Here is a 14,513-nt window from a genome sequence, read left to right as displayed (position 1 = left end):
TACTAAGTTAGTTGAACCTGTAAGATTAATGAGATTGGTGTAACATCTCGCAACTACAAAGAATTAGAAAGGATTTTAAAATCAAGAAAAACATATTTTCGGAAAGTATAGAAAAATCTTGAAATTTAAAGTAAGTTGAAAAGTGAGTTTTTGTCAACTTGAAAAAACCATAACTCCTAGCTCATAATGATTTAGGTGTGAATTCCGAATATGGTTGAAAATCTCTTCCAATGATCTTTCCAACGCCACAAGGTTTTCACGATTTCGACTTTTTTCTTAGAGAGTTATGCCCCTTGGAAGGTGGTTTGTCGGATTAAAGAATATTTCCTAATCCGGTATTTTAAATGGTATTTAGTATTTTCACTACCCGATTATTTTTAATCCATTTTTAGGAGTTTAATAAGGGTCAATTCTGAACATATTCAGTTTTAGAAGTTTGATGTTTTCTGTAACAACCTAAAAAGAACTAAGGTGAAATAGAGCTTCATAAATGTTTCATGAGTTAAATTTGTGTTAAAATAATTTATGATGATGATCTTAGAAAGTGGGTGAATTTTGGAGGTCAAACATCCAAGAACGTCTATGATGTTCGGAAGGTGTGCCTAAGAAAGTGCTAGCGTGTCTTCATGTGTTTTAGTGAGTTTTACATGTTCGTTTTAATTGAAATTGATGTGGGATGTTCCTAAGACCTAGATGACCCATTATGGGGGTTAAACGTGAGGGTACGACCCCACCTAGGACCCACGAGGGGCCCTAGAAGAGGACCAGTGACCATCGACGGCCACAAGGGACGAAACGTTGGTCAACCAACTGCCCGTTGACTGGCCCTGCAAGGATAGAAAATCATGCACTAGGTAGAGACTTATCCCTATTGACGGGCCCCATCTAAGGAGCGTAGATCGGACAACGGCCTGTATGTGATGGGCGTAGGTGGCCTGCCAAAAAGCTAAAAATTTTCTGCCTTGGATTTGGGTGCTTGGTAAAATCACCCCTAGTCTTTTATGAACCATGGATGGATATTTTCGGGTATTTTAGGTATATTAAGAGAGCTCAAACAAAAAGACTTAATTTTAGACTTCTCCTTCATAAACCATAAACCCTCTCTCAAGAAAAACACTCTCAAAACCTCTTGGAAGCTTGGACTCAAGGAAGGTCTTGGAGGGCCTAATGTTTTGTTCTCATTGAGGTATGGTAGTCATCCTTGAACTCTTCTTCATTCAAGGAGCCATTTCGAAGGAATTGCAAAAGAGGTTTTCAAACCCTAACTTCTTCTATAATGGACTCTAAGTACGGTTCTTGCATAAGAATCTTTTAAAGGATTCAAATATACTATTTCTAATATTAGTTGGTGATTTTAATGTTAAAACTTCAACGAAACCATGTATTGATTTTTATCAACTTTTGACTTATGAAATGGGTCTACAAAACATGATTTGATAATGTTAGAGTTAGAGTTTCTTGATGGTTATATTGTGTCTTAGCTACTGTCCTAAGGGCTATCTTATGAAGTATTATTGAGGAATGGATTATAGGTAGTGAAACATTCGATTAATGGTAAGTTTATTACATTGTTTAACTGTTATTATGAAATGCTCTTGAGTGGTATGGTCCACTTTTGGTGGCGGTGTTTACTTGAATTATATGAGTGTGAATCTACTTTGGAGTTGTGAATAAGGCCATGAAGGCATATTATGTGAAGTATTATAGTAGTGATGTTGTTCTTGTTGATGTGGTTTATGAAGCTTGTAATGTGAAGTATACTAGAAATAATGTCTAAAGGAACTACATGAATATGTGAAGCATGTTTAAGTGTGAAATATGATGAATGAGGATGTAAACATGTTTAGAATTCAATGTTAATGAAAATGGTGATTATGTGAAAGGGGTTCTCACATGTACACACACTTACACTTAGAATGAATGAATGAATTGTTGACACCCATTTTGATACCCATCCCATTTTCCTTTCCAACCCACTAAACTTAATTCCCTTCAACCCAAATCAATCCCAACATTTCCAGGCCCAATTCTCCCTACCCCCAGGCGGCCCATCTCCTTTTCCAATCCCAGGCCCACTTTCGTTTACTCATTCCCAGCCCAAAACCCCTCTTCCACTTCAAATCTTCAACCCAATTAATTCCCAATGGCCCATTCATCCTCAGCCCAACCCAGTTTTTTTTTTTACCCGCACCCTTTCCATTTATTGACCCGCCCCGACCCGTTTCACCCCTCTTCTTCTTCCCAACAAAATGCCAAAATTCCCAGAAAGAGACGCGACAGAAACCCAGAAAAACAGATCAAACTCCCCAGAAATCGCGTCTCTCCCCACGCTCTTCTCCCTTCCCCCTCCATTTTGCGTGAACGAGACGGAACGGCAGAGACCCATACCCTGCCGCTGTCACGCAGGTCTGCAACACGCAAGGCGTCACTGTCGTCCTCGCCAGCACGCAATGTTTGCCTTGTGGGGTTTGACCCAAAGGGATTTCAAAATTTGAATTGAAATGGGCCTCAAGTCATGTCCCCGCCTTCCCTCTTCCGAAAACCCTAATATCCCCCTATATAAACCCCTCCCGTCTTCAAGAAAAGGGGTTTGAGATTTCGTGTCCGTTGGGGTTAGAAATTTGGAGGTTAAATTTTGAGTGTTGGAACTTCTGTTGAAAATTTCAGAGAGGGAAAAACTTGGGGTTGGAATTTTTGTTGGAGATTTTCAAGAAGATAGGAACCTTAGACATTTACGTGTGAGATTTTCGAGAAAAATACTTCAAAAGGGTCGAAGGTCTCGATTCTGCTTTCGTCATTCGCTGTCTCGTCTGAGGGTGGAAGCTCGTTCGTGTTTTGCTCGCTTGTTCTCGGTGTCGCTGCTCGTCAACATGTAAACACCCTTCCATGTAATCTCCTTATCTTCTTGGGTTCAAATGCGATGGCTTGGGGTTAGAGAGCTTCTGTCGTACGTTTTTGGGATTTGTTTGCCACAGTTTGGAATGATCGTAACGTGTATGCTTGCCGGAGTTTGATTGTCTGCTTTGTTTGTTCATACAACTCACGTGGTCTGTCTGTTAAGCTTTCAAATATGTTTCTCTCGATTCGATCAGTTTGTCTTAATTTCGTTCATGTTGTTTGGCTAGAATCTGGAGGTCCGCTGATTTGCGAGAAAATGATTCTGCTTTCTTCTTCTTGTCGAGCGTGGCTCTTTTATCTTATATAGTTAAGTATTGAATGTTAAGTGCATGGCCTGTTTTGCCGTAGATATAAGATGTTATACTTGTCGTTGGTTCGATCTCGAGGTGTATTGCGCGCTATGTTTCTGTTCAGTCGTGCCTGCTGGTTTTGTATACATTTCCTTTTATTTGTTCGGAGTTTGTCCTGGCGCAGCAGCCATTTTTTTTTCATCGTGTCAAGTTCAGTTTGCTATGTTTCGAAAGGCTGAGGATTGATGAATTGGTGTTGTGTCCTTCGTTTCTCATCTAAAATCAACTGAATGAAACAAGAAGTTATGTGTCAAGTTCGTGTGGTAGCTCTGATTGTGTGGTTTCCAGATATTAGTCGACCTGTTTTGACGTTTCGTTTCGAATTTGGTTTCCATTAAGTTTCTGTTTTGCTCAAGCTAGAGGTTTCTCTCATGACATAATATTACTCTTGTATGTTTGTTGAATGCATCTTGTTAATATGGGAGGTCAAATATGTTAAGAGTTGGGAATGATATAACCATTTGAGGCCCCTTTTGTGATTTAGTGATTCTGTTTACATTACAGGTCGCTGGCACCTTGTTGAATATATCTTTCTTGTTGTGCACATCATGTTGCTACTGTGTTTCTCTATGTTTGGATTGGTAGTGTTCTCTTGTGTTGTCACATAGTGTCTTTAGGTTGAAAATGATCTACATAGCTTTAAGTATCATTAAAATTTTTGGATATGGGTTCTTGCATATTGTGATTATTTGCTAGTATTACATGTTAAGAAGTCCTTATTTGTGCTTGTGAATTTCATTTGTTCTAATTATTTGTTGAGATGTCAATCCTCACTTCACTTGTTTTTTTGTGGCATGTGAAAACTTCCTTTCGAGTCCATTTGGGACTCCGCTCCCACTTCGCATTTCGAGAGAGTCGTAAAGACTCATATTTTCTATCATCGAGTCAACCTATAAAGACGGAAGTGCCAGATTCGGAATCACGAAGATTGAAGAACTCGAAGAAATCATTTAGAAAATTTCTTTATTTTATGTTTTGTATTTTATTTGTAATGGGCATAAGCCCTTGTTGTTTTACTTTCTTGTATTATTTTTGTATGTTTAGACTAGGACAGGTGGGTCCAAAACTCGGTCAAGGCGAACAGAACCCGAGTTTGGACCCAAATCTCTCTCTCTCTCTCTCTCTCTCTCTCCCCTCCCCATTACTTGTTTTATATGTTTGCGTGGGCTATCGTTAGTCTAGGATTGGAAACTCCAAACCCCCCATCGACGCCTTTTATATCAAATTAAAAAATTAAAATGAAACTTAAAACAATAAACGTTTCAAATTCGTAAAAGCTTGTTTAGATAAAAATTCTAATAAAGTTCAAGTTTCGGAACAGATTCTCAAAAGTTGCAAACAATGAATGTTTCAAAAACTTGAAAATTCGCCTAAGTAAATTTCTAATAAGTTCAACTTCAAGATTGCAAAAGTTAAAACAAAAATAGTCAAATAAGTTAATCGCCGGAAAATCGTAAGTTAGCGGAGCGTCTTAGGTGCTTTAAACACCTTCCTAAGACGCTAATAGGAATCCCGAACCCTTAAAAGTTTTCAAACAATTTTCTATTTAATTATTTGAAAACAAGTTTTCTTAATTTTCTCAAAATTAATTGGCGACTCTTAAAAGTCAAAAATACCCTTAAAATAAAACGAACTCTTTTCGAAATTATTTTTTCGATAAAACAGAAATGGCGACTTTGCTGGGGACGGAGGATTCTAACCTTAAAGACTAAACTCTATTTGACTATTTGTATTAACTGTTTATTTGTTTAAGTTGTTCTAATTTTCTAGAAATTGCATAGCATGGCATATTTCCGTTATATATAGTATATTAAAGGACGGTTTGCGTAACCGCAGCCGGACTTTTTTATACTCACCCTTTTCGAAATTAGCGACAATTTATTGGTTCGTTAGGCGTCCAATGATTGTCGCGAGTTTCAGCCTAAATTGTCAGTTTGGGTTCCCGGTCCTTTCAAAAAGCCACTCTTAGTCAACTAGCGTAGAGCCGAGCCAAATCCCGAACATAAGAGCATTTGAACTAAGACGACCCAACGCCCAAGGCGCGTTGGGCCCATTAGAAGCCCACCTTGTGTCTATTTGGCCCAAATTGCCAAAAAACAGACAATCATGCTTACGTGTTAATTGAAGGATGTATATGCATTTTAAAAATGATTTATTGTCTACGGGGCGGGGGGTTGACTAATTTTTGTTCGCTATTGTTTGTAGGATGAATCCGGCACACAAACCTTTGAAAACAAGAATGGTTTCTATCCCCGACCCTTTCCTCAAAGTATGGTGGAAGTTCATGAACAACGATGATAAAGGGATTGTTCAGAAACACATAGGTCATCTCCCGTCGTTGTTAGAGATGAATGCGTGGCCTGGATTAATTGGAACGATGGTGAAATTCTGTGATAGCGAGAATATGGTTTTTCGATTCGGGGAAGTAGAGTTGACGCCGACTATAGAAGAAATTCTTATCAGTTATGAAAGTGTCTCCATGTGCAACAAAAGGAAACGACATCCAGATACAGATCTCCTAAATCCTATAACGTGGGATTTTGCCAAAATTAAAGAGAAGTTGTCATTGGTTAAAGCCGAGTGGATGGACAAGCTCCCTGGCCCGAATATACCTTTCAGAAAGTTATATTATCGATTTGGGCGTGCAAGGGCTTATGAGAAACATAAAGACGAGTTCGTCTCAAAAGAAAAATGGAAAGAGACGCGTCCCCTTGCATTTGCGATATGTTTGCTCGGCACGATGGTTTTCCCTCAAGGGTCAAAATACACTATTCATCCTAGCGCATTTATGGTCACTCATGCCATTTTTTATGGAGTGGATTACAAAACATCAACAAAGTATTACACTTTAGCGCCCATGATTCTGGCCGACATCTACAGGGCTTTAGACAAGTGTCAGAACGGAGAACGCTTCTTTCAAGGGTGTAATTTGATACTACAGTGGTGGATGATGCGTCATTTAATCAAGACTCATAACCCAAAAGAACCAGATCCCTTAAGACGATCCGACGAGCTACATAGTCATGACTGGTGGTTGTATCACAATCGTTGCAACAAGACTGGAGGAGAGAGTTTTTGGTATCCGAGGCTTCGAGGGCTGAGAGAAGAAGACGTACAATGGTCAATAGATAGTTTGGTGGTAACTAAGAATATGGTGGTTCGAACTGAAAAAGTCCCTTATTTGCTATTTGCTGGATTAAGAGGAACTAGACCATATGCTCCAGGTCGAGTTCTGAGGCAACTAGGAGGGAAACAAGAGTTGCCCCAGATTGCAGATATGAGGAAATTCGTAACTGACCACGAGAATGGGCGAGTTGCATTTTCTGAAGACATGCGTAGGATGTGGAGATCTCGAAGAGTGTTGGGTGAGCCTGTACCAGATAGGTTTCGTCCAGAATGTTCGAGGGAGTACAAAGAATGGTTAAAAAAGAGTCTTGCTGGAACAATTGAGCCTGGTCCAAACGTTTCTCACATTATTGCCGATGTTGGAGCCAAACATCAAGTCCGACTTCACCGCCTTCAAGAGAAGTTTGATAAGAGTGAATTAGAGAATCAACGTCGTCATTCCAAAGATGCCAAAGTCATAGCTCGATTAAAGCAAGAACTACGAAGTGCCAGACAATGCATGACAGAGTTAGATGATAGCATGGAGCGACAGATTCAATCGATAGAGGGGTTCAGACATCAAGAAGGAGCTCGATTGGCGAGAGATCATCTCTGGGCGAGTAGATATGCCATGTGGGAAGAGGTCAACATCGCCAAGAGGAACAGACTTGACGAAGGATCAGAGGAGGCCTGATTTTTACCATCCCCTGCGTGGGACTGTTTTATTTGTACTTTGTTTTGTGATTTATTTTCAGGACTATTTTCTGTTTTATGTTTATCAGACATTTTGGATGCTATTAATGAAATATTGTGGGGATAATAAATCGGGTTTAAAAAGCATATACATCCTTCAATTCGTTAGGCCAACCCTTGGCACAAAAGGGTCACATGCATGTTTAGGACGCGATATATATGTTTAAATGTTTATGTGTTATGTCGCTATGATTGAGGATATCGTAAACCCACTCCTAGCCAAAATTCCAAAGAATATACAGAAGACACTATTACAAATGTCCGACCAAAATTCCCAAGTCTCAAGTTTCTCACACAAAAAATCCATACCATAAATCCTAAATACCGCTCTGTCATCTCAGGAAAGTTGAATCACCGCTATGGACAAAGGCAAGAACGTCCAGACGGAGCTCACTGAGGAGGAATTGCGAAGAAAGATCAAGCGAGTCACTCGAGAGATTCAGAAGGTTAAGGAGGAAGGGCTCAAAGTAGACATGACCACGACGATCTACAAAGCTGCGGTCACGACCTTGGATGAAGATCTGGCGTCGCAGATAAAAAGAAAGAAGGAGGTTGAGATGGAAACTGAAAGCCTAAGGAAAAGGTTGAACTTGCTTCGTTTGGAGATACACGAAGGAAAGGCGAGAGAAGCAAAGGTAGATATTGAGACTGCCGTGTTGTCGGCCAGAAGTGCGGCGCTCGACGAGAAATTGGCGACCCACAGCAACTTAAAGGGCTAAAAATACCTCGCCCATGATCAGGGAGCAGATAACAGTGGCCCCGACCATGAAGTAATCGAGGAGGACGATGAGGAGGAGATCGTCTACAAGCCTCCATTTCCGACGGTCTGAAAGGAAAGGAATGACGCAGCCACAAGACAAGAAATCGCCAGAATGTTGTTTTCTAGAAATTTCAATGTTGTTTTTCACTTCCATTGTAATCGCAATGAAAGAATGAATGAAAATACTCGAACTACGTTGGGCCTGAATTCTCCTTGTGAGATACGTAGGCAGCCTCCCCCGGCCCGGCCCCTATCGTTGAAAATTTTTCATTCTCCTCCGTGTTACAAAGTTATGAAGATAAGATCAACAGGAATCGCAAAACGGCTGCAAGAAGACCATAGCTCAACGTGATTCAGCTTCCCTGAGATAGCGCTAAACAAACAAATTCCTGTTTGTTCAGAATATATTTCCGTCCTCATTCGTGGGTTAAGATATCCTCAAACAAAGCGACTTGTGTGTTTATCTGTTTTCTGTGTGATATTATGCATTTTGTACTCCGGATATGCACTAACAAATTTGCCTTTGAGTTGTTTCACCTCTCAGGTACCCTTTTACTGATCTGTGTCGATAAAAGCTGGCGGATCACCCCTACTTCATCAGATCAAAAGGTCCCGCAGATTCCTTCCCCGGACCAAACGCAAATACAGACATGGGAGACAACACTGAACAGGTCAGCCTCACAGATGTAGTGGTGGCTCAGCCCACCGTGGCAGAGCAGAATGAGCTAATTGCGCAGCTGATGCAGCAGATAGCTGACATGAGGGTCGAGATGCAACGAAGGCAAGACACGCCTCCGCCCGGGTTTGGCCCCAACTTTCTCGACGCGAGACCTCCTACATACTTCCCCTCGTCCAACTCGGATCCTACTCAGCACCGTCCATCGACACCCGTGCACAACCCGTCTGGGGTAGATATGACAACCCAAAACCCCCAATATGCGTCAGTCTCCTACCAAACTCCCTCACCACTTCCAAACAACCCCCCACAAATGCCACCACACCCCCAAAATACTCAAACAGCCCCACCGCCCCAAAATCAGAGCCAAAATCCCACCACCTTCAACTCCCAAACACCACATCCCCACTTAACCCAAAATACCAATCCCCAAAACTATCCACAAAATTATCAAACTGCACAGAACGTCCCGAGCCCTTCCATAGCTATACCCCTCCCCAAAAGAACCACATTCCAAGTCCCCATCCCGGCCGAGCATGAGGTGCACGGATCCGAGTTGGACCATTATGAGGAACAAGAAAGAGAGTGGAGAGCGAGGGAAGAAGCGAAGGTGGACATAAAGGAGGAGATCAAAAGGGCAATGAAAGAATTCCAATGCACTCCAGATGTCGCCGGGTTAAGCTACGCAGAACTATGCATCCACCCAGACTTGAACCTGCCTGAAGGGATCTTGAACCCGAAGTTTGATACCTTCGGAGGGGTGGGCAACCCCATGGCACACTCGTGGGAGTTGGCAAAGATGAAGCGTTGCTGATGAGGTTGTTCAGCCGGAGCCTGTGCGGTGAGGCCCTGGAATGGTTCACATCACACGAGACTCGACAATGGCCGAGTTGGAGCGCACTGGCTAAGGATTTCATCGACAGATTCGCATACAACGTCGAGATAGTCCTTGATTGGTACTCCTTGGAGAATATGAAGCAGAAACCCACAGAAAGCTATCGAGAGTTCGCTTACAGATGGAGAAAAGAGGCAGCAAGGGTGAGGCCTCCGATGACGGAGAAGGAGATTGTGGAGGTGTTCGTACGGGTGCAGGAGCCCGAGTATTATGACAGAGTCATCTTATTAATCGGCGCCAAGTTCGCCGAGATAGTCAAAGTGGGTGAGACTATCGAAGATGGCCTGAAGTCGGGAAAGATAGCCCGAGTGTCTGCATCACCTGGATCTTTCGGACTTGTGAGGAAGAAGAGAGAGGAGGTTGCTGCTATCTCATACGGGGGAAGAAAGGTCCCCAGAAATTTACCACGTCCCCAAGCCCGCTCCAACCCTCCATCAAAGCCTCATCAAACCTACCGTCCACAATCAAATCATTCCGGCCATTACAATGTTGCCCCCACTTATCCAGATGCCCATATTTTGTCGTATCAGGATCCACCCCAAATTCCCCAAAATTTTCCTTCCATATATCCAAACTACCCCCAAGCTTATCAAGTCCCTCCCCATTACCAGAATGTCGCTCCCAGCTGCGCTAATGTACAGCCAAGCTATCGAGCACCGTCCCCCGCATATCAAATACAAACCCCAGCATATCAAAGCCCCCATCAAAATTACCAAGCCCCAATGCCAAACTATCAAACAAATCCCTACCCAGAACCCAAGCTCCACGACCAAATGCCCGCAGTTACCAACAAGTCCCTCCCCCTCAGCAGAGCGGGTATGATCCCCCTCGCCCCAGGTTTGAGAAGAAGCCCTCCAGAAGCTTCACCGCGTTGGCTGAAAGCAGAACCAAGTTGTTCGAAAGATTGTCCGCGGCCGGATACATCCACCCTGTGGGGCCCAAGCCCGTGGATGTCAATTCCAGATTCTACAGACCGGAGCAGAGATGTGCTTATCATTCCAACAGTGTTGGACATAATACAGAAGATTGTATTAATCTCAAGCACAAGATCCAAGACTTGATCGACCAGGAAGTGGTCTCCCTTCAGCCTGCGGCGCCAAACGTCAACACGAATCCGTTGCCAAATCATGGGGGTGGGAACATCAACATGATAGAAATTGACGAAGATCAGCGTGAAACAAAGAGAATTACTCCTGTTGTTCAGGATGACTTGGAAAAGGCTGTCGCTTCGTTAAGCGTCAGGGAAAAGGGAGAGTTCGTCATTCTGACACCTGCAAAGGCTGTTGCTTTGGTGCCCTCAAAGACTCTCGCCAAACCCAAGTTTGTGATAGAAACGGCCGCGGCTCAAGGCATGAATAGATCTGGCAGATGTTACATTCCTGACGAGCTTGCTCTCGGAGGACAAAGGAAAGATCACGCCAAGAGACCGATCAGTGAAGCAGAAGCCGAGGAATTCTGGAGGAGAATGCAGCCTAAAGATTACTCCATCGTCAAGCACTTGGAGAAGACTCCAGCCCAGATTTCTGTGTGGGCCCTATTGATGAGCTCCTGGTCCCACAGACAGGCTTTGATGAAAGCTCTGGATGACACATATGTGCCTTCGGGTACGAGCAGCGACAATGTAGCTGCTATGATTCACCAAGTCATTCGGGGACACCGCATCAGTTTCTGCGATGATGAATTGCCGGCCGAAGGGAGGGCCCATAACAAAGCTCTACACATCACCGTGATATCCCGCGGAAAGGTCATCAACCGTGTTTTGGTAGACGACGGATCTGGTTTGAACATATGCCCCCTGTCCACATTGAAGCAGCTGAGGTTTGACCTCGGAAAGTTGGAGCAAAACCAGGTCAATGTGAGAGCATTCGACGGTGTGCAGAGAGACACGTTGGGAGCGGTAAACTTGACCATCCAAATGGGCCCCGCGGAGTTCGAGGCAAAGTTCCAGGTGTTGGATATCGACACCAGCTATAACCTCCTTTTGGGAAGGCCATTCATTCACATGGCTGGAGCCGTCCCCTCCACTCTCCACCAAGTAATGAAACTAGTATGGAAAAATGAAGAACTAGTTATTCACGGTGAAAGGAGCCACTCAGGCAAGCAGGTGCCTGTCTTGGACGAAACGCCGCAAAGTTCGGATTTCTACACGGTGGAGCTAGTAAATGCCACCGATGAGGGCTTGGTCCCGCAGACTCCCATGCCGGCCGTGTACAGGATGATCGGGATGGTATTGCTGCAGAGCGGATTCGAACCAGGTTTCTGATTAGGAAGGAATGCCCAAGGGATCATCGAGCCAATTCCAGCCTCTGCTCAAGGATCAAAGTATGGTTTGGGGTACATCCCCACAGATGATGATGTGAAGATGAAGAGGAAAAGGGATCAAGGGTTGACTAAGCCGATCCCGCATCTCTATCAATCCTTTCCAGTCTTGGAGCATGCCGAGCCTGAAGACAATGGGGAAGGAATCTTTGACCTTTTCGAGGAGATTCACGCTGTTATCAAGGAGGAGGTCGAGCCAGTTGGCATTCGTGATGCGGAACCAGGGGAGATACTGCAGAATTGGACTTCCACGCCAATCCTGATGTCCCGGACTCTTTGGTAGAAAGGAATTGTTTTATGCATATTAAAATCGGTGGTCGTCCGGGAGAGGCCCGAGACCCACCATTTTTGCATTTTTCTTGATTTTGAATTTTGTTGTGATGTTTAAAAGGCTACATGGCCCTGTGCCATGACCCAAGTTTGCATTTTGTTGATTTAAATGAAGGCCTCCTTATTTTGACTTTGTTTATTTAATTGCTTGTTATCTTTTACTTTCCTAATTTTGTCTGTTTACGATTTCAGTAACGTAAGTTACAAACCTGCCAATGTCATGTCATGTCATGAGCTAAATGAGTAAAATGAGGCAAATGACGACGAGGTCGACGATCACGACGAAGAAAGTGGGGAACCGGACTATGTGGCAGAGGAATTTCGACAGTTCGAGAATCAACATAAACCGAATCTGGAGGAAACAGAGACGGTGAATTTGGGAGATTCAGAATCTTTCAAAGAGGTTAAGATCAGCATTCATCTGAATGAAACTCAGAAGGAGAGCCTGGTTCGGCTGCTTGCCGAATACAGTGATGTGTTTGTTTGGGAAGTCGGTGACATGCAGGGGTTGAGTACTGATGTCGTGTCTCATAAGCTGCCTATCAACCCAGGGTTCGAGCCGGTAAAACAAAAGACTCAGAAATTCAAGCCTGAATTGAGTTTGAAGATCAAGGAAGAAATCACCAAGCAGATAGAGTCTCGATTGGTAGAAGTAACACGATATCAAACCTGGTTGGCCAATGTCGTTCCGGTCGCCAAGAAAGATGGAAAAATCAGGATTTGTGTTGATTACAGAGATCTCAACAAGGTTAGTCCAAAGGATAATTTCCGTTGCCTAATATCCACATTCTGATTGACAACTGTGCCAAACATGAAATGCAGTCATTTGTGGATTGTTACGCAGGGTATCACCAAATTTTGATGGATGAAGAAGACGCAGAAAAAACAGCATTCATCACACCTTGGGGTGTGTATCACTACAGGGTAATGCCGTTCGGCCTCAAGAACGCCGGTGCTACTTACATGAGAGCCATGACGACTATTTTCCATGACATGATTCACAAGGAATTTGAAGTGTACGTGGACGACGTCATAATCAAATCCCGCGAGAATTCGGATCATGTGACACACCTGAGGAAATTCTTTGAACGTTTGCGTCAGTACAACTTGAAGCTAAATCCCGCCAAATGTGCTTTTGGAGTCCCAGCTGGGAAGTTGTTGGGGTTTATAGTCAGCAGAAGAGGTATTGAGCTCGACCCTGCCAAGATCAAAGCAATTCAAGAGTTACCTCCGCCGAAGACGAGAAGAGAGGTGATGAGTTTCTTGGGAAGGTTAAACTATATCAGCCGGTTTATAGCACAATCGACAGTGGTATGTGAGCCTATTTTCAAGTTGCTGAAGAAAGACGCCCCGACTAAGTGGACTGAGGAGTGCCAGACCGCTTTCGACGCTATCAAGAGCTATTTGTCTAACCCACCAGTATTGGTTCCTCCGCGAGAAGGGAGTCCTTTGTTGCTGTATTTGTCTGTTTCGGATAGTGCCTTTGGATGTGTACTTGGTGAACACGACGAGACAGGAAAGAGAGAAAGGGCTATCTACTACATAAGCAAGAAATTTACTCCGTACGAGTCTCGCTACACTTTGCTGGAGAGAACGTGGTGTGCTCTGACGTGGCTTGCCCAGAAATTGAGACACTATTTGTCTTCATATACCACATATCTCATCTCCAGAATGGATCCATTGAAGTACATTTCCAGAAAGCGATGCCGACCGGAAAGTTAGCTAAATGGCAAATGCTGTTGAGTGAGTTTGATATCGTGTACGTGACTCAGAAGGCAATAAAGGCACAAGCTTTGGCTGACCATCTTGCGGAAAATCCCGTCGACGAAGAGTATGAACCTTTAAGACATATTTTCACGATGAAGAAGTGTCATTTGTGGGTGAATATATGTCTGAAGCATATCCAGGTTGGAGATTATTCTTTGACGGAGCGGCGAATCACCAGGGTAAAGGTGTTGGAGCAGTCTTGGTATCAGAATCTGGTCAGCACTATCCTATGGCGGTTAAGCTACGATTAAATTGCACAAACAACATGGCTGAGTACGAAGCTTGTATTCTCGGCTTAAAAATGGCCATTGACATGAATGTTTACGAGTTACTGGTTATTGGAGATTCAGACCTTTTGATTCATCAGGTTCAAGGAGAATGGGCTGTGAAGAACCCGAAGATTGTACCTTACGTACAATATGTGCAAAATCTGTGCAAAAGGTTTCGCAAGATCGAGTTCAGACATACTCGCAGAATACAGAATGAACTAGCCGATGCTCTTGCCACCATCACTTCGATGATTAAACATCCGGATACTGATTACATCGACCCGCTGGATATAGACTTGAAGGAACATCCATTCCATTGCTCACATGTTGAATCAGAACCAGATGGTTTGCCTTGGTATTTCGACATAAAGAGATACTTGGAGTCTGGGAA

The 14,513-nt window shown here is 43.4% G+C and overlaps 1 protein-coding gene across 1 annotated transcript; it reads left to right on the top strand.

Annotated features, from left to right (window-relative positions):
* The first annotated feature begins 9,355 nt into the window (after positions 1 to 9,355).
* LOC107022140 lies at positions 9,356 to 13,808 on the top strand. Its single transcript, XM_015222833.1, has 6 exons — positions 9,356 to 10,095; positions 10,191 to 11,692; positions 11,786 to 12,035; positions 12,279 to 12,282; positions 12,340 to 12,834; positions 12,909 to 13,808. Exons 1-6 carry the CDS (start codon positions 9,356 to 9,358, stop codon positions 13,806 to 13,808), a joined length of 3,891 nt encoding a protein of 1,296 aa, XP_015078319.1.
* Positions 13,809 to 14,513: the final 705 nt, after the last annotated feature.

This window comes from Solanum pennellii, chromosome 6 (assembly GCF_001406875.1).
Source record: "Solanum pennellii chromosome 6, SPENNV200".
Taxonomy (NCBI): domain Eukaryota; kingdom Viridiplantae; phylum Streptophyta; class Magnoliopsida; order Solanales; family Solanaceae; genus Solanum; species Solanum pennellii.
This window is presented reverse-complemented; position numbering and strand designations above follow the sequence as displayed.